Source organism: Salmo trutta, unplaced genomic scaffold, assembly GCF_901001165.1.
Source record: "Salmo trutta unplaced genomic scaffold, fSalTru1.1, whole genome shotgun sequence".
NCBI classification, from domain to species: domain Eukaryota; kingdom Metazoa; phylum Chordata; class Actinopteri; order Salmoniformes; family Salmonidae; genus Salmo; species Salmo trutta.
Genome location: NW_021822962.1, coordinates 1,576,294 through 1,603,339, shown reverse-complemented (window position 1 = coordinate 1,603,339; position 27,046 = coordinate 1,576,294). Strand labels below are relative to the sequence as shown.

General features: G+C 44.5%; 2 protein-coding genes across 4 annotated transcripts in view; one reads left to right on the top strand and one right to left on the bottom strand.

Moving 5' to 3' along the window:
- Positions 1 to 1,497: 1,497 nt before the first annotated feature.
- On the bottom strand, positions 1,498 to 27,046 carry LOC115187602 (kinesin-like protein KIFC3). Of its 3 annotated transcripts, none has more exons than XM_029746556.1 (20): positions 26,842 to 27,046; positions 26,263 to 26,440; positions 24,016 to 24,121; positions 22,883 to 23,055; positions 22,164 to 22,425; positions 12,406 to 12,587; positions 9,506 to 9,607; positions 9,108 to 9,245; positions 6,659 to 6,856; positions 6,086 to 6,259; positions 5,511 to 5,658; positions 5,002 to 5,132; positions 4,636 to 4,747; positions 4,330 to 4,514; positions 4,056 to 4,160; positions 3,799 to 3,929; positions 3,432 to 3,552; positions 2,790 to 2,919; positions 2,262 to 2,491; positions 1,498 to 1,976 (listed from the first exon to the last, which is right to left on the bottom strand). In XM_029746556.1, exons 2-20 carry the CDS (start codon positions 26,359 to 26,361, stop codon positions 1,845 to 1,847), a joined length of 2,859 nt encoding a protein of 952 aa, XP_029602416.1. In that variant the 5' UTR covers positions 26,362 to 26,440; positions 26,842 to 27,046; the 3' UTR covers positions 1,498 to 1,844. The 3 variants fall into 3 exon arrangements, with proteins under 3 accessions (XP_029602416.1, XP_029602418.1, XP_029602417.1); XM_029746558.1 differs by having other exon boundaries at positions 9,542 to 9,607; XM_029746557.1 differs by having other exon boundaries at positions 24,016 to 24,118.
- The window catches only part of LOC115187607 (centrosomal protein of 72 kDa), a 41,374-nt gene continuing 23,540 nt past the window's right edge, over positions 9,213 to 27,046 (top strand). The window contains exons 1-2 of the mRNA XM_029746574.1: positions 9,213 to 9,704; positions 22,273 to 22,442. The gene's annotated coding sequence lies outside the window, so the exon portion shown is untranslated. The remainder of the gene's footprint in view (positions 9,705 to 22,272; positions 22,443 to 27,046) is intronic.

The window sequence follows — 27,046 nt, the reverse complement described above, 5'->3', positions numbered from 1 at the left end:
GGTCTGTTCAGGAGGGTGTAACGTTACAGCTGGGGTCTGTTCAGGAGGGTGTAACGTTACAGCTGGGTCTGTTCAGGAGGGTGTAACGTTACAGCTGGGGTCTGTTCAGGAGGGTGTAACGTTACAGCTGGGGTCTGTTCAGGAGGATTTAACGTTACAGCTGGGGTCTGTTCAGGAGGATGTAACGTTACAGCTGGGGTCTGTTCAGGAGGATTTAACGTTACAGCTGGGGTCTGTTCAGGAGGATGTAACGTTACAGCTGGGGTCTGTTCAGGAGGATTTAACGTTACAGCTGGGGTCTGTTCAGGAGGGTGTAACGTTACAGCTGGGGTATGTTCAGGAGGGTGTAACGTTACAGCTGGGGTCTGTTCAGGAGGGTGTAACGTTACAGCTGGGGTCTGTTCAGGAGGGTGTAACGTTACATCTGGGGTCTGTTCACGAGGATTTAACGTTACAGCTGGGGTCTGTTCAGGAGGATGTAACGTTACAGCTGGGGTCTGTTCAGGAGGATTTAACGTTACAGCTGGGGTCTGTTCAGGAGGGTGTAACGTTACAGCTGGGGTCTGTTCAGGAGGATTTAACGTTACAGCTGGGGTCTGTTCAGGAGGGTGTAACGTTACAGCTGGGGTCTGTTCAGGAGGGTGTAACGTTACAGCTGGGGTCTGTTCAGGAGGGTGTAACGTTACAGCTGGGGTCTGTTCAGGAGGGTGTAACGTTACAGCTGGGGTCTGTTCAGGAGGGTGTAACGTTACAGCTGGGGTCTGTTCAGGAGGATGTAACGTTACAGCTGGGGTCTGTTCAGGTGGGTGTAACGTTACAGCTGGGGTCTTTTCAGGAGGATGTAACGTTACAGCTGGGGTCTGTTCAGGAGGGTGTAACGTTACAGCTGGGGTCTGTTCAGGAGGGTGTAACGTTACAGCTGGGGTCTGTTCAGGAGGGTGTAACGTTACAGCTGGGGTCTGTTCAGGAGGGTGTAACGTTACAGCTGGGGTCTGTTCAGGAGGGTGTAACGTTACAGCTGGGGTCTGTTCAGGAGGGTGTAACGTTACAGCTGGGGTCTGTTCAGGAGGGTGTAACGTTACAGCTGGGGTCTGTTCAGGAGGGTGTAACGTTACAGCTGGGATCTGTTCAGGAGGGTGTAACGTTACAGCTGGGGTCTGTTCAGGAGGGTGTAACGTTACAGCTGGGGTCTGTTCAGGAGGATGTAATGTTACAGCTGGGGTCTGTTCAGGAGGGTGTAATTTTACAGAACGTTCAACAGACATGACATCACGGGAGGCTGCTGAGGGGAGAACGGCTCATAATAAGGTTTGAAACGGAGCGAATGGAATGGCATCAAACACCTGGAAACCATGGAAACCATGTCCCGTGTGGCTCAGTTGGTAGAGCATGGTGTTTGCAACGCCAGGGTTGTGGGTTCGATTCCCACGGGGGGCCAGTACGAAAAAAAAAAAACGTATGAAATGTATGCATTCACTACTGTAAGTCGCTCTGGATAAGAGTGTCTGCTAAATGACTCAAATGTAAATGTAAATGTAATGTGTTCTCCCCAATTAAGGTGCCACCAACCTCCTGCGCATGACATGAACAGACATTATGATCAGTAGACTAGAGAATCTGCAACATTCTCAATATTTAATCTCACTGAATGTACACCTGAAAGCTTTATACTGACTGACTGATAGACAGACTGATAGGCTGACTGACTGGCTGACTGGGCAGAGGGGGTTGTTTGTTGTTGTTATTGCTTGTTGATGTATTTGGTTGGCTGTGTGTCTGTTGAGTCCCTGGAGTCCTGGTTGTCCATGGGAACAGGAAGTTGGATGACTTCAGGAAGTGGAGTTCTAGTCACACTGATGGCTTCCCCCTCCTCTCTGTATCTTCCTGGCTGCAGGCCCCAGCTCCACCTTACAAACCCTTTCAGCAAACTTCAGAGAACACATGGTCTCTCCCACGTTACTCTCCAGAGCAGACACCTGGAGGAGGACCAGAGGATCAGAGAGGACACTTCCTGACAGATATGACAGTATAATCAGTGTATTTGATGTACTGTATGTTGTGTAAGCCAGGCTGCACCACCATAGCGTAGTTGTCTTGTAATGTGTAGGCTAAATACAGTATGGACTTCTCCATTCAGAATGCTTTTTAGTCCAGGACAAGGCTTAATGTCCGGGAAGCCAGCCCTATGAGTATTCATTTAGATGGATATTCAGACATTATAATCTGTGTATCAGACGTACTGTACTGTCGTGAGTCCCTACCTGCACCACCATGGCCGTCTTGTTGCCCTTGCCCAGTGAGTCCTGCAGCAGGTATGTGAGGCGACTGTTTCTGAAGGGGATGTGTTTCTCCTTCCCCCTCAGAGCCTGGATGACGTCCCCCAGAGCCAGCAGGGAGCGGTTGATGTTCTGGGCCTCCTTCAGCCTCTCTCCCTCAGCTCCTGACTTCCACACCCTCTCAGAGCCAGCCAGGTCCACCAGGTTCAACTTGCCTGTAGATGTCACAACAAATCACCCGTTAACGGAACATTTTCTGCTCCCTTGAATCGTGTCAATATTTGGAACCGGCCCACTTGGCAAATGAGTAGTGCACCCCGGACAAAACACACCTTGGTGACGAACGGTGAAAAGCAGCAGGTGTTGATGAACGGTGGTGATTCATCATGTTGAATTGCGGGGAAATGAACAGAAAATGACAGCCGCTGTTCTGATCACAGGCAATAGGACAGCCACCTGCTGCTTCTAACGGTTAGTTGGCACTGTGTGTCCAGTCTCTAAGGTGGGACGTACCTGTGGTCTTGGCCCCGCTGGCCAGGTCAGTCCCCAGCACAGTGATCATGAGGAGGGCATGGGAACGAGAGCTGTGCTGGTTCATCTGGGTCCCGAAGGTGATCCTGTTACGACGCGCCTGCGCCAGAAGCTACACAGGAAGTGACAGTTTTAATGGAAATGTGATATAGAATTATAGGAAACTTGCACGTGGCATACTATCATATGATTCTATACACTTTCCCATTACAGTAAATGAACCATTTGGGTCCTAATGGAGATGTATGGCTCAGTAGTTAAAGCATCGCACTTGCAACGCCAGGATTGTGGGTTCTATTCCCTGGGCCACCCATACGTAAAATGTTTGCCGTAAGTTGCTTTGGATAAAAGCGTCTGTTAAATGGCATATACACTATTTTAAATTATTATTAAATTCGAGGTTGAAAAGTGAAGGAAATTATCTATTAATATAGTTGAAGAAATCAGTCTCACTGAAAAAAGTGTACAGTTGCAAAATTCCGGTAACTCTCCCCAAATTCCCAGGTTTTCCAGAAATAATGGTTGGAAGATTCTACCGATCAGCAGGGAATAAGCAGGAAATCCCTGGAATTTGTGGAAAGTTACCAGGACTTTCATTCTAAGAAGAATAAATGTGAGTCTCACTTTCTTGATGTGTTGGAAGCTCTTGACCTCTATGAGCCTGAGTCCAGGGACGTGCAGCTGTCCTGTCCCGTCTGGGTTGATCTTAATGTCCAGCTTCTCTCCATCCTTACTCAGCAGGTCTCTGGGGACAGAACAGGAACAGGAAGTTAGAAAGTAGCTCTATTGTCAGTTTATCACAACACTAACAACACTAACACTTTTCATATATTTAACTCCTAGGCCTCATTTACTACTATAAAACAATATAGTAGCACAAATATAAAACGGAAGATTCAAATAATGAATAATAAAACATATCACCACTTCTAAATGCTGGGATATTTTTCTTCCAGCCATTGAGAGGGAAGGACAGCAGCTGGGAAGGTACCTGAGCACCTCGTTGTAGATCTCCACAGAGCTGACAGTCACGGTGTATATCCACATGTCCTTCCTGTCCTCTATCTCACTGAACAGGTGTTTCAGAGCACGCTGGTTGATGCCTGGGTTCTCTGTGCTGCCCTGACGACAACAAAGGATGGACATTTTGATACAACGAGTCAATTTCAATCAAATATTCAGCCTTATTTAACAACAACATATTTCTAAACCATACATTACACATTCGTATGCAGTGCTACAACATACCTCCATGGTGTAGGTCTTCCCAGAGCCAGTCTGCCCATAGGCAAAGATGCAGACGTGATATCCATCTATACAGGATGTCACAAGGGGCTCGATCTCCTGGAAGACCTTAGACACAGTAGAAAACCAAAGGTTAGCGAGTGTGTATAACGCACAGTCACTGCTGTTTTTGAGTCACACCACAGAAACTGAAATACCACCCCTGAGCCATCATGGCGTCCACTTATTTAAATAGATAGAGAAGTGACAGCATAATGGAGGCTGAGTTTCTCAGTACCTCTTCCTGAGTGGCCTGAGGGTGGAAGACACGGTCCAGCTCAAAGTTATGGCTGCGGCCCTGCCCTTTCAGCACGGAGAGAGCTGATTCGTTGTTGGGGTCCGTGGTTACCACCACTGATTGGCCCTCCTCATGCTGGTCCTCCTTCAGAACCGGCTTCACACGGCACAGCACACGGATGTTGCCTAGCAACAATGACAGTTTATTTTAATAATGATACAGCCTCATATATAATTGCCTTTTTTTCAATAGAACAAAGAGGCTCCCTCCTCCAGTCGTCTTTCCTTCATCTGGACGTTGTTTCACCTTTGAGCTCGACCAGCTGCTCGTGGTACTTCCTCCGCAGTGCCACCTCCTTCCTGTACTTCTCCAGGAGGTCCTTGTTGGCCTCCGACATCTCCCTCATAGCTGCTGATATCTACACAGACAGGCCAGAGATCAACGATGAACACACACCACACCTTCTGAGCTTGGCCTTTAATTCATGTTATATCTTTACTGTAACTTCACACTGTTTTCTCTTTACATCTTTTCTACTGCCTTCTGTTTGTTTTTTATCTCTTTCGTTTGATTGATTTACTGTTTTGTGGGTTTAATTGCACTTTAAATAAAGTTTGATTTGATTTGACTTGAAACAGCGCTCGTTAATCCAGCAGCAGTGTTTTGTGGGACCTGTTTCTTGGCGTCGGTGATGGCTGCTCCGTAGAAGTCGGAGAAGTTGCGGACCTGACTCCTCAGGCTGGCGTAGTCTGTCTTCATGGTGCGCAGGGTCGGAGGGAGCGCTGTCAGACGCTTCTGCAGGTCTGCCATAGGACACACACGCACGCACACACACACACACACACAGACACACACACGCACGCACACACACACACACAGACACACACACACACGCACGCACGCACACACACACGCACGCACGCACGCACACACACACACACACACACACAGACACACGCACGCACGCACACAGACACACACACGCACGCACGCACGCACACACGTGCACACACACAGAGAGAGAAAGAAAGACTGTCACAGATGCTGAATGGTGATGTGATGAGCACGAAGCATAATATCTTATGAATCAACAGCACTCCCAGATCCAACAAGCCCATCATAGCATGTCTGTGTGGCACAGCCTGTAGAAGCTTCTGAAGGTTGTATTAGATGGGACTCACTAAAGAACTGGTCCTGCAGGCTCTGGAAGTGTTCTACGGAGCAGGTCGCTGCAGCCTTTACAGCCTCCTCCTTCTTCTCCTCCAGGTGACCTATCTCCTTCAGCAGTTCCTCCTGCAGCACACTGATCTCCCGCTCGTACGCTGCAATCTGGGAGAGGCAGTCCCATTCACATTCAGCATATGATGATGAGGTTCATGAATTGGAATGCGTCCTAAATGCCACCCTGCTCCCTATTTCGTGCAGTACTTTAGACCAGGGTCCATTGGGCTCCGGCCCAGTAGTACGTGACATAGGGAATAGGATGCCATATTGGATGCAGACAATACCTTGCATAGATTGGCAGGAATGGAGGTTAGTATTATACACTTTAGTTTCTTCTTCTGGTTAGTCATTTAACTGTTAAATCTCATCAGTGTGAACTTGAAGTAGAATACAGTTTTTCTCAGGAATGTAATATTTCTTCAATAATATTTCACAGAACATATTCCCTTTTTTCTGAGGATGTTCAAACCAATACGTTGACTTTTCATTGGTTCTCACCTTGTGTTGCAGGTGACTTTTCATTGGTTCTCACCTTATGTTGCAGATTACAGCTGAATTCATCTGACTTCCTGATGTGCTCCTCCAGTTGTCTGCACTTCTCGTTCTGATTGGTCAGTTTCTCTGACAGCTGCTCGTTCCTCTCTCTGGCCTCAGCCAACTGCCTCAGCGTCGCCGGTGACTCCACCTCCACAGTTTGAGTGACAATCTGGCCAGGAAAATACCAATGAATGTTATAACTTCATTTAATATAAATCCATTTATTCAACAAGACCAGTTTCTGATTCCAAACAATCAGAAAACTGTTATCAGATTCATTTGAATGAATCCGGGACCGAGTGGCGCAGTAGTCTAAGGCACTGTATCGCAGTGTTAGAGGCATCACTACAGACCCAGGTTCGATCCTGGGCTGTATCACAACCGGCCGTGATCGGGAGTCCCATAGGGCGGCACAATTGTCTGGGTTAGGGAAGGGTTTGGCCAGGGTAGGCTGTCATTGTAAATTAGAATTTGTTCTTAACTGACTTGCCTAGTTAAATAAAGGTAAAATAAGAGAATGAGAACGTATTGTATATACAGCAAGGTGTCTTTTGCAGACAATCCCTACCTTGACCTGTGGCTCTTTGGCCCTCTCTTTATCCAGCTCTAGCTGCAGCTCCCTCACTCTCTCCTCTCTTCTCCTCTGCTCCTCTCCTCTCCTCCACTCGCTTTGTTCGCTCTGTCGCTCCAGGTGAGACAACTGATCAGCCCGCTGCTGCAGGGAACTCTCCAGCTGCTGCACCCGGCTGCGCAGGTTCTCATTCTCCTACAGGGGGAGACAGAGCACAAACACACCCCACAGAGCCCCAGGACAGCAACACAATTAGACCCAACCAAATCATGAGAAAACAAAAAGAGAATTACTTGACACATTGGAAAGAATTAACAACAAAACAGAGCAAACTAGAATGCTATTTGGCCCTAAACAGAGAGCACACAGTGACAGAATACCTGACCACTGTGACTGACCCAAACTTAAGGAAAGCTTTGACTATGTGCAGACTCAGTGAGCATAGCCTTGCTATTGAGAAAGGCCGCCGTAGGCAGACCTGGCTCTCAACAGAAGACAGGCTATGTGCACACTACCCACAAAATTAGGTGGAAACTGAGCTGCACTTCCTAACCTCTGTCAATCACCGCACTCTTATAGGCAGACTCAATAGCCTTGGTTTCTCAAATTACTGCCTCGCCTGGTTCACCAACTACTTCTCAGATAAAGTTCAGTATGTCAAATCGGAGGGCCTGTTGTCCGGACCTCTGGTAGTCTCTATGGGGGTGCCACAGGGTTCAATTCTCGGGCTGACTCTTTTCTCTGTATACATCAATGATGTCGCTCTTGCTGCTGGTGATTCTCTGATCCACCTCTACACAGACGACACCATTCTGTATACTTCCTGTTGCCACAAGAAAAGGTCAACCAGTGAAGAACAAACACCATTGTAAATACAACCCATATTTATGCGTATTTATTTTCCCTTTTGTACTTTAATCATTCGTTACAACGCTGTATATATATATATATACATAATATGACATTTGTAATGTCTTTAACCTTTTGGAACTTCTGTGAGTGTAATGTTTACTGTTCATTTCTAATGTTTATTTCACTTTTGTATGTTATCTACTTCACTTGCAATGTTAACATGCTAATAAAGCCCCTTGAATTGAATTGAATTGAATTATCCTACAGGAGGAGACACAGAGCACCGTTAGAGAGAACATTCTCCTACAGGAGGAGGCACAGAGTACTGTTAAAGAGAACATTCTCCTACAGGAGGAGGCACAGAGTACTGTTAGAGAGAACATTCTCCTACAGGGGGAGACAGAGAGCACTGTTAGAGAGAACATTCTCCTACAGGAGGAGACACAGAGCACCGTTAGGAAGAACATTCTCCTACAGGAGGAAACACAGAGCACCGTTAGGAAGAACATTCTCCTACAGGAGGAGACACAGAGCACCGTTAGGAAGAACATTCTCCTACAGGAGGAAACACAGAGCACTGTTAGAGAGAACATTCTCCTACAGGAGGAGACACAGAGCACTGTTAGAGAGAACATTCTCCTACAGGAGGAGACACAGAGCACCGTTAGAAAGAACATTCTCCTACAGGAGGACACACAGAGCACCGTTAGAGAGAACATTCTCCTACAGGAGGAGATACAGAGCACTGTTAGAGAGAACATTCTCCTACAGGGGGAGACACAGAGCACCGTTAGTAAGAACATTCTCCTACAGGAGGAGACACAGAGCACCGTTAGAGAGAACATTCTCCTACAGGGGGAGACACAGAGCACCGTTAGAGAGAACATTCTCCTACAGGGGGAGACACAGAGCACCGTTAGGAAGAACATTCTCCTACAGGAGGAGACACAGAGCACTGTTAGAGAGAACATTCTCCTACAGGAGGAGACACAGAGCACCGTTAGAGAGAACATTCTCCTACAGGGGGAGACAGAGAGCACTGTTAGAGAGAACATTCTCCTACAGGAGAAGACACAGAGCACCGTTAGTAAGAACATTCTCCTACAGGAGGAGACCCAGAGCACCGTTAGAGAGAACATTCTCCTACAGGGGGAGACACAGAGCACCGTTAGAGAGAGAACATTCTCCTACAGGAGGAGACACAGAGCACCGTTGGGAAGAACATTCTCCTACAGGAGGAGACACAGAGCACTGTTAAAGAGAACATTCTCCTACAGGAGGGGAACACAGAGCACCGTTAGGAAGAACATTCTCCTACAGGAGGAGACACAGAGCACCGTTAGGAAGAACATTCTCCTACAGGGGGAGACAGAGCAAGACCAAATTCACATAGAAATGTGAGATATAGATCTGTCATTCTCATTGAAAGCAAGTCTAATAAATGGTAGATATGTTCTATGTGCACTATTTCTATGCTTCCCGTTCTTAAGTTACATTTTTACGTTTTTTTTCATCTTCAAACAGCTTAAAATGCAATATCTGTGGTTATTGTATAGGGAATAGGGTGCTGTTTGGGACTTAACCTGCTTCTCACCTTGATGAGTACAGAGCTGGACTGGGAGGGGATGACAGAGAGCTGCTGCAGGAGGCCCTGGGTGACAGTCAGACTCTGTTTCAGACTCTCGTTCTCCGCTGACAGACACACAACCCGCTTCTCCGAGTCTGTGGCTCCCTGAGGAGGAACACAATGGATTACAGTACGCACTAAAGCATGATGAACAGGTTATATCACACTAAAGCATGATGAATAGGTTCTACCTGTCAATACTGGTCCCACAATATTGCCTGTTTGTTGCCTAACCAGTATGATTTCCCTATAGGTTTAAAACCAAGCCAGTCAAAGATACCTCAATGCTGACACACCATAGGGATTTTCACACCACACCATTTTGTCTACAGCAGCAGTGTAAAAATGTATTGTGGCAGCTTTACTGATAACAAATGGAGCAGATTGTCTTGAATGTTTACAGAGGCAGTTCTTAGTCTGGACAGCTCCTCCTCCCGCTCCTCGATGCAGCTCTTCAGTTCGTCAATCTGGGGAGGAAACAGGGAAAATGTAGTCTGTAGTCTTGTACAAGAAGCTAAAAGGGAAGAAGATGGGAATCAAAAGGGCGGATTGGATGCTGAAAAAGTGAGTAGGTTTTTTGTTCATTGATTGCTAATGTGCATTTGACAGTGTGCGGCTCCTGTCATTATATTTTTAAAAGAATATGAATTATGACTCATAGCATGCTAACTTCAGTAATCTCCAAACTGCACGCAGAAACATGAAAATGGTATTCATGAGGTCATCTGTCTCAGGGGAAGTAGAAAAAAGACCTACATCTCTAAATCTCTCATTATCCCTTTAAACATGAATACCCCATAACAGGGTTAGGGCTCTAAATCTCTCATTATCCCTTTAAACATGAATACCCCATAACAGGGTTAGGGCTCTAAATCTCTCATTATCCCTTTAAACATGAATACCCCATAACAGGGTTAGGGCTCTAAATCTCTCATTATCCCTTTAAACATGAATACCCCATAACAGGGTTAGGGCCAATTTAAATTCAATACATTGAAGATGTTAACTTTATTACACCTTATAGTCAGATGGCTGACAAAAAAACTATGGGGGTGATGGGGGCAATTAGACAAAGTTCAGTGTTTGTGGCCAAATCCCCTGAAGTTAATAGTGGCTATTTAAACCCCTCTGAACCAGGGATTACAGTTCATCCTGGCCCATAGACTACTTTCAGGGTAAGGAACCATCTGACTGACTATAAGGTGTAAAAAAGTGAGCTATCCCTTAATTGAATTTACAAATCAATCATTGCAAATAGGGATTAAATGGTCAAGGATTTGTTACTAAAGTGAATCTGATAAGCTTTAGTAATTGTATTTATGAGCCCAAACCCAACCCCTTGACTGTCCTCGTTATCTTCTAGTTGTTGCTTTCCCTCCACAGACGCTGTCATGAAGTGCTTCCCAGGTGTAACAAAGGGACAAGTGGGAAATGGCTTAAAACAGTCAAAATGGCTGAATTGAGAAGCGATGAATAGGATTAAATGATGTGTTTTGTGTCGTTTGTTCTGTTTTATTACCATGACTACCAGTATCACTGAAATAATGCTCCCGTAACATATATGTTAACACATATTGTTCAGATGTATTGTATCATATAAGGGACATATATATAATAAACACTTGAATACTAAATGTGTTACATATATACGAGCATATAAGTATTATGCGTATATGCACATATATGTGGGTATAAGGCAGAAATATTTGTCACATATATTAAAATGGCCAATTATTGTATATTTCAACATATATGTGACATGTGTGCTGAATTTAAAATGGGTTAAATCCAGATTTTGTGTCACTCGCCTACACAAAATACCCCATAATATCAAAGCGTAATGATGTTTTTAAAAGTTTTTACAAATTAATAAAAAATGAAAAGCTGAAATGCAGTGGTGTAAAGTACTTAAGTGAAAATACTTTAAGGTATTACTTAAGTCGTTTTTTGGGGTATCTGTACTTTACTTGACTATTCATATTTTTGACTACTTTAACTTTTACTTAACTATATTCCTAAAGAAAATAACGTACTTTTAACTCCATACACATCCCTTTAAGCAGGGTGAAGTTATTAATTACACTTTGGATGGTGTATCAATACATCCAGTCACTACAAAGATACAAGCATCCTTCCTAACTCAGTTGCCAGAGAGGATAGAAACCGCTCAGGGCCTCCCACTCCTCTTTCTATTCTGGTGAGAGACAGTTTGCGCTGTTCTGTGAAGGGAGTAGTACACAGCGTTGTATGAGATCTTCAGTTTCTTGGCAATTTCTCGCATGGAATAGCCTTCATTTCTCAGAACAAGAATATACTGACGAGTTTCGGAAGAAAGTTCTTTGTTTCTGCCCATTTTGTGCCTGTAATCAAACCCACAAATGCTGATGCTCCAGATACTCAACTAGTCTAAAGAAGGCCAGTTTTATTGCTTTTTTAATCAGGACAACAGTCTTCAGCTGTGCTAATATAATTGCAAAAGGGTTTTCTAATGATCAATTAGCCTTTTAAAATGATAAACTTGGATTAGCTAACACAACGTGCCATTGGAACACAGGAGTGATGGTTGCTGATAATGGGCCTCTGTATGCCTATGTAGATATTCCCTAAAAAATCAGCCGTTTCCAGCTACTATAGTCATTTACAACATTAACAATGTCTACACTGTATTTCTGATCAATTTGATGTTATTTTAATGGACAACAAATGTGCTTTTTTCTAAGTGACCCCAAACTTTTGAACGGTAGTGTATATTGCTGGGTGTTTGTAAGTATGCATCCATGTAGCGTTCTCTACATGGATGCATACAATAACAATAAGCATACAGTAGAGGACATGTGCAGGTTGATCTGTCAGACACTGTCCCTCATCTTATGGCAGGCAGCAATGTAGCGCGCTGCCAACCCACAGCTGTCTGCATCCTCCCCCAACAGGACGGGTAGCCTATCCTCATCAGAGAGGTCTTTGAAACCTTGAATAAGGGTTTCAAATTTGGGGAAATGACACTCTCTAATTGTTTTATATTTTAGACATTTTGTCAGGAAATGCAGCTCTGTCTCAGGTTCTCCTGTTGTGCAGTGTCTGTACAGCCTTTCCTCTACAGGGAGCCATGTTTTCCTGTGTTTACCCTTCTCAATGGCAAGGCTGTGCTCACTGAGCCTGTACTTTCTCTCCCTCTCTCTCTCTCTCTCTCTCTCTCTTTTTCTGTCTCTCTGTGTGCGTGCGTGTTTACATTCGTGCATGCATATGCATGTGTGATGGACTGTACCTGATGTTGGAAGACCTGTACCCTTGAGTGTCGGTCCTGTTCTCTCTGCTCCAGTTGGGAGTGCAGCAGCCGTAGTTCTCCCCTCAGCTGGCTCTTCTCTCCCTGTAGTCCATACAGAGACTCTACCAGCCTGTGGAGCCCTGCCCCAGCCCCGGCCCCAGGGACATCAGCACCACACTCACCTAAAGGCAGACAATACTCTAGGATTATGACAGACATCTTCATCATTACACTCATTATCATCATCAGCAGTTTTATCATCATCATCATCATCATCATCACCACCACCACATCATAATCACCAGCATCATCACCACCATCATCAACATCATCATCAACATTAGCATCACCTACTTTCATCATCATCATCATCATCATCACTATCACCATTATCATCATCACCACTATCACCACTATCATCATCACCACTATCACCATCACCACTATGACTAATCTCATCATCACCACTATCGCCTCTATCCCTCACTATCACTACTATCACCATCACCACTATCACCATCACCACTATCACCACTATCACCTCTATCCCTCACTATCACTACTATCATCATCACCACTATTATCATCACCCCTATCACCACTATCATCATCATCACTATCATCACTTTCACCACTATCATCCTCACTATCACCATTATCATCATCACCACTATCACCACTATCATCATCACCACTATCACCATCACCACTATCACTAATCTCATCATCACCACTATCGCCTCTATCCCTCACTATCACTACTATCATCATCACCACTATCACCATCACCACTATGACTAATCTCATCATCATCACTATCGCCTCTATCCCTCACTATCACTACTATCACCATCACCACTATCACCATCACCACTATCAACAATATCACCTCTATCCCTCACTATCACTACTATCATCATCACCACTATTATCATCACCCCTATCACCACTATCATCATCATCACTATCATCACTTTCACCACTATCATCCTCACCACTATCACCATCACCACTATTATCATCACCACTATCACCATCATCAACATCACCCTTATCATCATCACCACTATCATCACTATCACCACTATTATCATCACCACTATCACCATCATCAACATCACCCCTATCAACAGCACCACTATCCTCACTACCACCACTATCACCATCATCAACATCACCCCTATCATCATCACCACTATCATCACTATCACCACTATCATCACTATTATCATCACCGCTATCACCATCATCAACATCACCCTATCAACAGCACCACTACATCACTATCACCACTATCACCATCACCACTATCAGCACTATTATCATCACCACTATCACCACTATCATCATCACCACTATCATCACTATCACCACTATCATCATCACCACTATCACCACTATCACCACTATCATCATCACCACTATCACCACTATCATCATCACCACTATCATCACTATCATCATCACCACTATCATCACTATCACAATTATCACCACTATCATCATTATCACCACTATCATCACTATCACAATTATCACCACTATCATCATCATCACCACTATCACCACTATCACCACTATCATCATCACCACTATCACCACTATCACCACTATCATCATCACCACTATCACCACTATCACCACTATCACATCATCATCACCACTATCATCTTCACCACTATCACCACTATCATCATCACCACTATCACCACTATCATCATCACCCCTATCACCACTATCATCATCACCGCTATCACCACTAACATCATCACCACTATCATCATCACCACTATCACCATTATCACCACTATCATCATCACCATTATCATCAACACCACTATCACCACTATCATCATCACCACTACCACCACTATCATCACTATCATCATCACCACTATCATCATCACCACTATCATCATCGCCACTATCACCACTATCATCACTATCATCATCACCACTACCACCACTATCATCACTATCATCATCACCACTATCATCATCACCACTATCATCATCACCACTATCACCACTATCACCACTATCATCATCACCACTATCATCATCACCACTATCACCACTATCATCATCACCACTATCATCATCACCACTATCATCATCACCACTATCATCATCACCACTATCATCACTATCATCATCACCACTATCACCACTATCATCATCACCACTATCACCACTATCACCACTATCATCATCACCACTATCATCATCACCACTATCACCACTATCATCATCACCACTATCATCATCACCACTATCACCACTATCATCATCACCACTATCACCACTATCACCACTATCATCATCACCACTATCATCATCACCACTATCATCATCACCACTATCACCACTATCATCTTCACCACTATCACCACTATCATCATCACCACTATCATCACTATCATCATCACCACTATCACCACTGTCATCATCATGTAGAAATACAATGTATCAATATCACTATTACCTGACCTCTTTTCTAAATATATCCAGGAAAGATTGGATATGTACTCGTACCAAGGTCTGTGTAAGTGTTGCAATATTAATTCAACTCATAGTGCACTTAAAACACAGTATAGTAATCACACACACAATGTACACATACATAGTTGTCACACAGTAGTAATAGCAGTCACACAGCATTCATAGTAGTCACACAGCAGTCGTAGTAGTCATAGTAGTCGCACAGTAGTAATAGCAGTCACACAGCAGTCATAGTAGTCACACAGCAGTCATAGAAGTCATAGTAGTCACACAGTAGTAATAGCAGTCACACAGCAGTCATAGTAGTCACACAGCAGTCATAGTAGTCACACAATAGTCACATAGTAGTCACACAGCAGTCATAGTAGTCATAGTAGTCACACAGTAGTAATAGCAGTCACGCAGCAGTCATAGTAGTCACACAGCAGTGATAGTAGTCATAGTAGTCACACAGTAGTAATAGCAGTCACACAGCAGTCATAGTAGTCACACAGCAGTCATAGTAGTCACACAGTAGTCACATAGTAGTCACACAGCAGTCATAGTAGTCACACAGCAGTCATAGTAGTCACACACACTAGTCATAGTAGTCATAGTAGTCACACAGCAGTCATAGCAGTCACACAGCAGTCATAGTAGTCACACACACTAGTCATAGTAGTTACACAGTAGTCATAGTAGTGAACTGGTAGTTACTCAGTAGTCATACAGTAGTCAGACAGCAGTCACACAGTAGTCAGACAGTAGTCACATAGCAGTGAACTGGTAGTTTCTCAGTAGTCATGCAGTAGTCAGACAGCAGTCACACAGTAGTCAGACAGTAGTCAGACAGTAGTCACATAGCAGTGAACTGGTAGTTACTCAGTAGTCAGACAGCAGTCACACAGTAGTCAGACAGTAGTCAGACAGTAGTCACATAGCAGTGAACTGGTAGTTACTCAGTAGTCAGACAGCAGTCACACAGTAGTCAGACAGTAGTCAGACAGTAGTCACATAGCAGTCACTCAGCAGTCACACAGTAGCCAGACAGCAGTGACATGGTAGTTACTCAGTAGTCATACAGTAGTCACATCTAATACACAAAGTGAAGGTGCATGGTCCACACTCACAAGCACTGCCTTCCTGCCTTTAGTCTAAAACCATTATATAGTTCAGGCAAAGCAAGTGAGACCAGTACTGTGTCCCAGATGGCACCCTATCCTGTTTTTAGTGCACTACATTTGACCAGAGCTACAGTACTTTAGGGCCCTGGCCAAAAGTAGTGCACTAAAAAGGAATAGGGTGCCATTTGGGGTGCAGACCTCTCAGAACATGGTGCCCAGTAGATGTTTTAATCAGTTTCCTCCTCCTGCATGATTTATGGTGTTCTGTCTCTGCCAGGACTGTTTCTGTTTCCTGAGTTCTACACTAATCAACCACGCAGCCTCTGTCAGCTCTGCTGTGCTGTGCCACTGTTTCAGGAGATGAGGAGAGGTGGTGATTGGAGGGAGACAGGGGAGGAGGATGAGAGGGGGCGTGGGGGTCTACATAGCCAGAGGAGATGCTGGATGTTTAACTCAAGGGCAGATGCAGACACGTGATCCTGGGAAAATGTGATGGGGGGGGGGGAATACAGGCTTTAATGTTTCCACTCGGGTGGAAGTAATGGCATCAGCCTGCTAGTTAAACCTGCCTTTTACCTCACATGCTAAATGAAGTCTGGGTAAATATTAAATGACCCATGTTACATGTCTCCAAGAGCAGACTATTTAACATGGTCTAAGTAGAGTAAAGCAACATTATCACAGGGAGAGTTCAGACACTGTGTTGTAGACCAGCTACATGATAAACAACCAACGATGAGAGAAATGTGGAAGGTGTTTCATCTTTACACAACATGCACGTTTATAACATCATAGAGAGTATTTGGGTATGAATGACTGGTGATTCTGGAGAATCTCCCAGCTCACAGTGTGTAGATCATCATCAGAACACATGCGGTTAGAAGGGGTAGAACACCGTCTTCAAAAACAAACACCAACGCAGGAGAGCAGATCAACACACTACAGTAGCTGTTGTTGACCTCACTTCAGAGAGGCAGAGCGCCCAATTGTCATACTTGAGTAAAGTAAACATCCCTTAATTAATAGAAAATGGCTCAAGTAAAAGTGAAAGTCACCCAGTAAAATACTACTTGAGTAAAAGTATAAAAGTATTTGGTTTTAAATATAGTTAAGTATCAAAAGTAAATGTAAATGTAGAAATCATTTCAAATTCCTTATATTAAGCAAACCAGACGGCACACTTTTCTTGTTTTTTAAATTTACGGATAGCCAGGGGCACACTCCAACACTCATCCTTTACAAATGAAGAATTAGTGTTTAGTTCGTCCGCCAGATCAGAGGCAGTAGGATGACCAGGGATGTCCTCTTGATAAGTGTGTGAATTGGACCATTTTGCTGTCCTGCCTGAGCATTTGAAATGTAACGAGTACTTTTGGGTGTCAGGAAAAATGTATGGAGTAAAAAGCACATTATTTTCATTAGGAATGTAGTGAAGAAAAAGTAAATAGTAAAGTAAAGTACAGATACCCCCAAAAACTACTTAAGTAATACTTTAAAGTATTTTTATTTCAGTACTTTACACCCCTTATTTTCTGCTCAGACCAGCCTGCAGAAAACACAGATCACAGAAACAACCAAAAAGCCTTTCCTTTCCTCCAGCATGACACACAGCCTGCATCCCAAATATTTTCCTATTTATTTAATTTAACCTTTATTTAACCAGGCAAGTCAGTTAAGAAGAAATTCTTATTTACAATGACAGCCTACCCCGGTCAAACCCTAACCTGAACGACACTGGGCCAATTGTGCACCGCCCTATGGAACGCCCAATCACAGCCGGATGTGATATAGCCTGGATTTGAACCAGGGTCTGTAGTGACACCTCTAGCACTGAGATGCAGTGCCTTAGACTGCTGCTCCACTCGGGAGCCCATATTGCCCCAGGGCTCTGGTCAAATGTTACCCTATTCCCCCAGATCCCTGGTCAAATGTTACCCTATTCCCCCAGGGCTCTGGTCAAATGTTACCCTATTCCCCCAGGGCTCTGGTCAAATGTTACCCTATTCCCCCAGGTCCCTGGTCAAATGTTACCCTATTCCCCTGGGCTCTGGTCAAATGTTACCCTATTCCCCCAGGTCCCTGGTCAAATGTTACCCTATTCCCCCAGGGCCCTGGTCAAATGTTACCCTATTCCCCCAGGGCTCTGGCCAAATGTTACCCTATTCCCCCAGGTCCCTGGTCAAATGTTACCCTATTCCCCCAGGGCCCTGGTCAAATGTTACCCTATCCCCCCAGGGCTCTGGTCAAATGTTACCCTATTCCCCCAGGTCCCTGGTCAAATGTTACCCTATTCCCCCAGGGCCCTGGTTAAATGTTACCCTATTCCCCCAGGTCCCTGGTCAAATGTTACCCTATTCCCCCAGGGCTCTGGTCAAATGTTACCCTATTCCCCCAGGGCTCTGGTCAAATGTTACCCTATTCCCCCAGGGCTCTGGTCAAATGTTACCCTATTCCCCCAGGGCCCTGGTCAAATGTTACCCTATTCCCCCAGGGCTCTGGTCAAATGTTGCCCTATTCCCCCAGGTCCCTGGTCAAATGTTACCCTATTCCCCCCAGGGCTCTGGTCAAATGTTACCCTATTCCCCCAGGGCTCTGGTTGAAAGTATTGCACTATATATAGGGAATAGGTTGCCATTTGGGAGTGGGATGTACACACAGTGGTTGTTGACAACACCTCAGAGAGGCAGGGAGCTCAGACCTGCAGAAAACAACCAAACAACCTTTCGTTTCCTGCACCAGGATCATAACACTGGGAACTGTGGGAAGTGCCCCCTCCCATCCCTGTCCCAGGGATATTTATATCTGACACTACACGTGGAGGTCTAGCATCTAGCATGTGACGGAGGCTGGTATGTAAGTGCTCTACTCATAGTGGAGGGAAGAGAAAGCAGCACTCACAGGGATAGTTTATTTATGATATAACAACTGATTCCCTGGCCAAGTACCATAGTACCATTGTACCATACATCCATCTCTTTATCTAACTCTGTCTAAGACTCACAGGGATAGGTTATAACAACTGATTACCTGGCCAACTACCATAGAACCACAGTACCAAGTACCACCATCCATCTCTTTATCTAACGCTGTTTGACGCGGAATGAGAGGAAGTAATGCCTGAGGTCTCCCACTTTAGAAAGCCACTCATTCTGCTGCAGAGCAGAGAGAACCTCGTTTTGGTTCATCGAGTGGCATGTTTCTCCAGGGTTATACTGCACTAGTCAGAGAGGAGGGATCACTTACCATGCAGAGCTCTCTGTCACTGTCACACCAATCTGTCATGACATCCTAAACACTCAAATGAGTAGCTAATTTGATTTTGGGTGCCGACATTACTGTCATACATAAGAGCCAACACACACATTACAGTACATTCATGATATTATACACATACAGCCAACACACACATTACAGTACATTCATGATATTATACACATACAGCCAACACACACATTACAGTACATTCATGATATTATACACACACAGCCACACATACACACACGCACGCACGCACCCACACACACACAAGACACACACCCGCACACACACACACACACGCACGCACGCACGCACGCACGCACCCACACACACACACCCCCCCCCCCCCACACACACACACACACACACACACACACACACACACACACACACTGATAGGTTGATAAGGGTGAGGGAGGGCTGCCCTTCTTCCTATTCTCTACATAGTGCATTACTTTGACCAGCCAAAGGCCACTACAGTGAGGGAAAAAAGTATTTGATCCCCTGCTGATTTTGTACGTTTGCCCACTGACAAAGAAATGATCAGTCTATAATTTTAGTGGTAGGTTTATTTGAACAGTGAGAGACAGAATAACAACAAAAAAATCCAGAAAAATGTATGTCAAAAATGTTAGAAATTGATTTGCATTTTAATGAGGGAAATAAGTATTTGACCCCCTCTCAATCAGAAAGATTTCTGGCTCCCAGGTGTCTTTTATACAGTAACGAGCTGAGATTAGGAGCACACTCTTAAAGGGAGTGCTCCTAATCTCAGCGTGTTACCTGTATAAAAGACACCTGTCCACAGAAGCAATCAATCAGATTCCAAACTCTCCACCATGGCCAAGACCTAAGAGCTCTCCAAGGATGTCAGGGACAAGATTGTAGACCTACACAAGGCTGGAATGGGCTACAAGACCATCGCCAAGCAGCTTGGTGAGAAGGTGACAACAGTTGGGGCGATTATTCGCAAATGTAAGAAACAAAAAAGAACTGTCAATCTCCCTCGGCCTGGGGCTCCATGCTAGATCTCACCTCATGGAGTTGCAATGATCATGAGAACGGTGAGGAATCAGCTCAGAACTACACGGGAGGACCTTGTCAATGATCTCAAGGCAGCTGGTACCATAGTCACCAAGAAAACAATTGGTAACACACTACGCCGTGAAGGACTGAAATCCTGCAGCGCCCGCAAGGTCCCCCTGCTCAAGAAAGCACATATACATGCCCGTCTGAAGTTTGCCAATGAACATATGAATGATTCAGAGGACAACTGGGTGAAAGTGTTGTGGTCAGATGAGACCAAAATGGAGCTCTTTGGCATCAACTCAACTCGCCGTGTTTGGAGGAGGAGGAATGCTGCCTATGACCCCAAGAACACCATCCCCACCGTCAAACATGGAGGTGGAAACATTATGCTTTGGGGGTGTTTTTCTGCTAAGGGGACAGGACAACTTCACCAAATCAAAGGGACGATGGACGGGGCCATGTACCGTCAAATCTTGGGTGAGAACCTCCTTCCCTCAGCCAGGGCATTGAAAATGGGTCGTGGATGGGTATTCCAGCATGACAATGACCCAAAACACACAGCCAAGGCAACAAAGGAGTGGCTCAAGAAGAAGCATATTAAGGTCCTGGAGTGGCCTAGCCAGTCTCCAGACCTTAATCCTATAGAAAAACTGTGGAGGGAGCTGAAGGTTCGAGTTGCCAAACGTCAGCCTCGAAACCTTAATGACTTGGAGAAGATCTGCAAAGAGGAGTGGGACAAAATCCCTCCTGAGATGTGTGCAAACCTGGTGGCCAACTACAAGAAACGTCTGACCTCTGTGATTGCCAACAAGGGTTTTGCCGCCAAGTACTAAGTCATGTTTTGCAGAGGGGTCACATACTTATTTCCCTCATTAAAATGCAAATCATTTTATAACATTTTTGACATGCGTTTTTCTGGATTTTTTTGTTGTTATTCTGTCTCTCAACTGTTCAAATAAACCTACCATTAAAATTATAGACTGATCATTTCTTTGTCAGTGGGCAAACGTACAAAATCAGCAGGGGATCAAATACTTTTTTCCCTCACTGTATTTTTGGAATAGGGTGCCATTTGTGACACAACTATAGTCTGATGTCATTCCTCATTCCTAATTCCAACTTGATTTACACCAGCAGCACTCTTCTAAGAAGCCTGAACATTGTGGAATAGATTGTCTTTCTCCCAAACTATCTGCCTTATTTTACGTCCCAAAGGGAACCCTATTATAGAGCACTGTTGACCAGGGCCCTATGGGAATGTTACCCCTCTGCTCTCTCTGACTCTAGCACTGTCTCCTCTCTTGTCTCTCTACAGTAAAAGTAAATACCTGAGTTTCCACAGCCTCTCTCTTCAAGTGGTGCAAGACATTATAACCATCCACTGTGTTTTTCATACAAGCACTAAATAAATAGTCAATATCTCAGTCAGGTGTAGCCTGTCTTCTTTTCTCTGTAGTACAGACTGGAATATACCCTCCCTCCCTCCCATATCTCCCCATTTATGACCTTTTACCATAAATCTCCTTAAAAGGACTCCTTCCATTTTCTCCTCTGTTTTCACACCAGTCTTCCACTTCCTTTCCATCGTCTCCCCCCACCTAACATCTCCATCCCCCACTCCACCTCTCTCACTCTGTCGTTCCTTCTCTTCCTCTGATCCTGGACTCAAACCCCCTTGAAATGTAATCCCCCCACCTCCCACTTCACACCATGTTAATACCTCCCTCCAACCCCCCCCCAAACCCTCTCTCTCCTCTTGTCTCACCTCCTCTCCTCCCCCCCTCCCCCCCGCTTGACTTATACCCTCCCTTCTCCCCCTACTTCCTTGTACCCCCCCTCCCTCCTTCCCTACCTCCCCTGTCTCACCGTTGCTCCCCGGGGTGCTCGGTGTGTATTGCTGGGTGGTGATGGCCTCCTCCAAGCTGTCGATGACGCTGTTCTTATCTCTCAGCCTCTGACGGTACGATGTCCTCAGGGTCTTCATCTGGCGGCGGTGCTGGGCCCGGTGCCTCTTCAGCTGGACCCGGTACTGATCAGCCTGCTGCTGCAGCTGCTGGAGGTGGGAGTACTGCTCCAGAAAACTCAGCAAGTGGGACATCACTGCCACCAAGGGAGACTCAGACATCAACTGGACCAGGAGGAAATGTGGGTTTAGATGGATTTCATCTAACAAGACCAAGGCTTGAAGCAAGACACTGTAGTATTTATTGTGTGAACTACTGTCTATGTGTACTAAACCGAGGGAGACTCCCACAACTAGACCAGCAGGAAGTTTAGATAATGCATCAGTTCTAAGAAGGTCATGGCTACAACTAAACCAGCAGGAAGTTTAGATAATGCATCAGTTCTAAGAAGGTCATGGCTACAACTAGACCAGCAGGAAGTTTAGATAATGCATCAGTTCTATGAAAGTCATGGCTACAACTAAATCAGCAGGATGTTTAGATAATGCATCTGTTCTTAGAAGGTCATGGCTACAACTAGAAGCAACAGTACTATTGTGTAAATGAGACCCTAAATTGTGCACAACTTTTGACCAGGGCCTATAGGGAATAGGGTGCCAAGGTGTTTGTGGTGAAGCCTACCTTTCCTGCCGTCTCCAGCTGCACCTGGACCTCCCTCCTTTTCTCGTTCTCTTGTTTAAAGGACAGGAAGGCACCCAGAGGAGTGCATGCTGGGATATCGGGCACTTCACCACCTCCACCATCATCATCATCTTCATCACTCAGGGACAGGCCGTCACTATCACTGCTACTGCCTTGAAGAAAATACATCAGCATTTTAATAAGGGCATGAATTCATACGATCAATCACTATGAGAAATCACCATAAATCACTATGAGAAATCACCATAAATCACCGTGAGAAATCACCATAAATCACCATGAGAAATCACTATGAATCACCATGAGAAATCACCATAAATCACTATGAGAAATTACCATAAATCCCCGTGAGAAATCATGATGAATCACCATGAGAAATCACTATGAATCACTATGAGAAATCACCATAAATCACTATGAGAAATCATCATAAATCACCGTGAGAAATCACCATAAATCACCATGAGAAATCACTATGAATCACCATGAGAAATCACTATGAATCACCATGAGAAATCACCATAAATCACCGTGAGAAATCACTATGAATCACCATGAGAAATCACCATAAATTACCATGAGAAATCACTATGAATCACCATGAGAGATATACCACATCAAAACAGTAGCTATTATCATTCCTGTTATTCCTATTCTGCAGTAGCTATTATCATTCCTGTTATTCCTATTCTACAGTTGCTATTGGGCTCCTGAGTGGCGCAGTGGTCTAAGGCACTGTATCTCAGTGCAAGAGGCATCACTACAGTCCCTGGTTCAAATTCAGGCTGTATCACATCCATCTGCGATTGGGAGTCCCATAGGGCGGCGTACAATTGGCCCAGCGTCGTCCGGGTTTGGCCGGGGTAGGCCGTCATTGTAAATAAGAATTTGTTCATAACTGACTTGCCTAGTCAAATAAAGGTAAAAACATTTTTTTATCATTAAGCCTGGTATTTAAGTATCTATTGATCACCATGAGAAATATCTATCTATACCATAATAACAGCAATTATCACTAATATCTGTCAGTAGCAAATACAGTAGTTAAGTATTTAACCAGTGTTACAGATACTTCTATTTATAGACATTGTTGTCATAAAGCATCCACTCACTGGAGTCACTCAACCTGCTGCCACGCCCCCTTTTCTTCCTCTCCTTCCTGTGGGTGTGGTCTTTTTTCCTCCTGCTCCTTGTTTCCATGGAAACATGTCCTGGCTGCTGATCACAGCAACAGACAGACAGGGGGATGGCAGAGAGCAGAAACAGACATTAGTGTTACTAAATACTGTGTTAACCTCCAACACAGACACAACACACACACGTACACGCTGCCAGCCTGCAATGTCAATGCCAGCCCAAATGCTGTTCTCCATATACAATTAACCTACACAACATGTATGATAGCATGAACATCTCTCTCTACCAACATAAAATAACATTTCAGATGTACGTCTGTGAGATTAGCAGTAACATATCCCCCAGACAGTAGACTTACATAAATAGCTCAGTATCTATACAGTTTCCCTGCTGTCATGGGATTGGTAGTCCTGCTGCTGGTTACCATCCTCTGATGACAAGACAAAGGAACCGCGTGGGGCTGTAGATAAACACTGTTACTAGACTCTACTGAGGGCTGTAGATAAACACTGTTACTAGACTCTACTGAGGGCTGTAGTTAAACACTGTTACTAGACTCTACTGAGGGCTGTAGATAAACACTGTTACTAGTCTCTACTGAGGACTGTAGATAAACACTGTTACTAGACTCTACTGAGGGCTGTAGATAAACACTGTTACTAGACTCTACTGAGGGCTGTAGTTAAACACTGTTACTAGACTCTACTGAGGGCTGTAGATAAACACTGTTACTAGTCTCTACTGAGGACTGTAGATAAACACTGTTACTAGACTCTACTGAGGGCTGTAGATAAACACTGTTACTAGACTCTACTGAGGGCTGTAGTTAAACACTGTTACTAGACTCTACTGAGGACTGTAGATAAACACTGTTACTAGACTCTACTGAGGACTGTAGATAAACACTGTTACTAGACTCTACTGAGGGCTGTAGTTACACACTGTTACTAGACTCTACTGAGGACTGTAGTTAAACACTGTTACTAGACTCTACTGAGGGCTGTAGATAAACACTGTTACTAGACTCTACTGAGGACTGTAGTTAAACACTGTTACTAGACTCTACTGAGGGCTGTAGTTAAACACTGTTACTAGACTCTACTGAGGGCTGTAGTTAAACTCTGTTACCAGACTCTACTGAGGACTGTAGTTAAACACGGTTACTAGGCCCTACTGAGGGCTGTAGATAAACACTGTTACTAGACTCTACTGAGGGCTGTAGATAAACACTGTTACTAGACTCTACTGAGGACTGTAGTTAAACACTGTTACTAGACTACTGAGGGCTGTAGTTACACACTGTTACTAGACTCTACTGAGGGCTGTAGATAAACACTGTTACTAGACTCTACTGAGGGCTGTAGTTAAACACTGTTACTAGACTCTACTGAGGACTGTAGATAAACACTGTTACTAGACTCTACTGAGGACTGTAGTTAAACACTGTTACTAGACTCTACTGAGGACTGTAGTTAAACACTGTTACTAGGCTACTGAGGGCTGTAGATAAACACTGTTACTAGACTCTACTGAGGACTGTAGTTAAACACTGTTACTAGACTCTACTGAGGACTGTAGATAAACACTGTTACTAGACTCTACTGAGGACTGTAGATAAACACTGTTACTAGACTCTACTGAGGGCTGTAGATAAACACTGTTACTAGACTCTACTGAGGACTGTAGTTAAACACTGTTACTAGACTCTACTGAGGGCTGTAGATAAACACTGTTACTAGACTCTACTGAGGACTGTAGATAAACACTGTTACTAGACTCTACTGAGGGCTGTAGATAAACACTGTTACTAGACTCTACTGAGGACTGTAGTTAAACACTGTTACTAGACTCTACTGAGGACTGTAGATAAACACTGTTACTAGACTCTACTGAGGGCTGTAGTTACACACTGTTACTAGACTCTACTGAGGACTGTAGTTACACACTGTTACTAGACTCTACTGAGGGCTGTAGTTAAACACTGTTACTAGACTCTACTGAGGGCTTTAGTTAAACACTGTTACTAGACTCTACTGAGGACTGTAGTTAAACACTGTTACTAGACTCTACTGAGGACTGTAGTTAAACACTGTTACTAGACTCTACTGAGGTATCTGTATACTACACATTGTGAGCTTCAAAGTGCACTATATTAGTGCCCTGTAGTGCCCTTTATAGGGAATAGGATGCCATTTAGGCGCAGACGCTGTGACTAGACTCACCGCTGAGGCTCCGCCCTGAGCAGCTCCCAGGGCTTCCTCCTCCTCCTTCTTAAAGACAGTGTAGAATATGTAAACTAGCAGGGAGTAGAAGGCATACATCTCCCCTCCGTCTGGGACTCACTGTTACAGTCACAGTAGCAGAACTAGATACCCAGGGAAACACTGGCACGGTCCAACACTGCAGAGAGGAGAGAGAGATAAAAGGGAGAGAGAGAGAAAGGAAGAGCGAGAGAGCGAGAGAGAGAGAAAGAGAGAGAGAGAGAGAGAGAGAGAGAGAGAGAGAGAGGATAACAATGTCATTCTATAGCCCATTCATTTTCAAAACACCAAATCTATTCCCAAGGAGTGATGCCCATTCACTGACAACAAAGGCTCTGGCAGCTAAAATATCAAATGCTGACGGATGAGGATGCCACAGAGAAAGACCGATTAGCATAGATCTGTCTAAATAGATCTGTCAGGTTCCTCTTGATCTTTCCTCAGAGATCATCCTTCTATCTTCCTCTTTAATCCGTTTTCTGATCTTAAAACGCTCCTCCTCTCCATCCCTCAGAAACATTTTGTCTTCTCCTTTCTTACCCATACTTGTCTTCAGGTCATTAATGATGTCCGTTCCAGACAATCCAACATTCTGCATTCCACCACAACATTCTGCATTCCACAACATTCCATGTTCTCCCTGTTTTGTCTGTTATTGTTAATTCTGAAGCCCCCTTTGCAGCCCCTCTCCTCTCTGCTGCAGCAGCATCACTGCACTGAGCAGCAGCTCCTGTGTGATTCTCTC

What these genes read in the sequence shown, in the direction of transcription:
- LOC115187602 (XM_029746556.1), bottom strand. Translation starts at nt 26,361, where the DNA reads ATGTATGCCTTCTACTCCCTGCTAGTTTACATATTCTACACTGTCTTT. An exon ending in CCTGCAGGACCAGTTCTTTA is followed by an intron (nt 5,133 to 5,510) that starts GTGAGTCCCATC and finishes GTCCTATGGCAG; the next exon opens with ACCTGCAGAAGCGTCTGACA. An exon ending in GGAAGACCTACACCATGGAG is followed by an intron (nt 3,930 to 4,055) that starts GTATGTTGTAGC and finishes TGTTGTCGTCAG; the next exon opens with GGCAGCACAGAGAACCCAGG.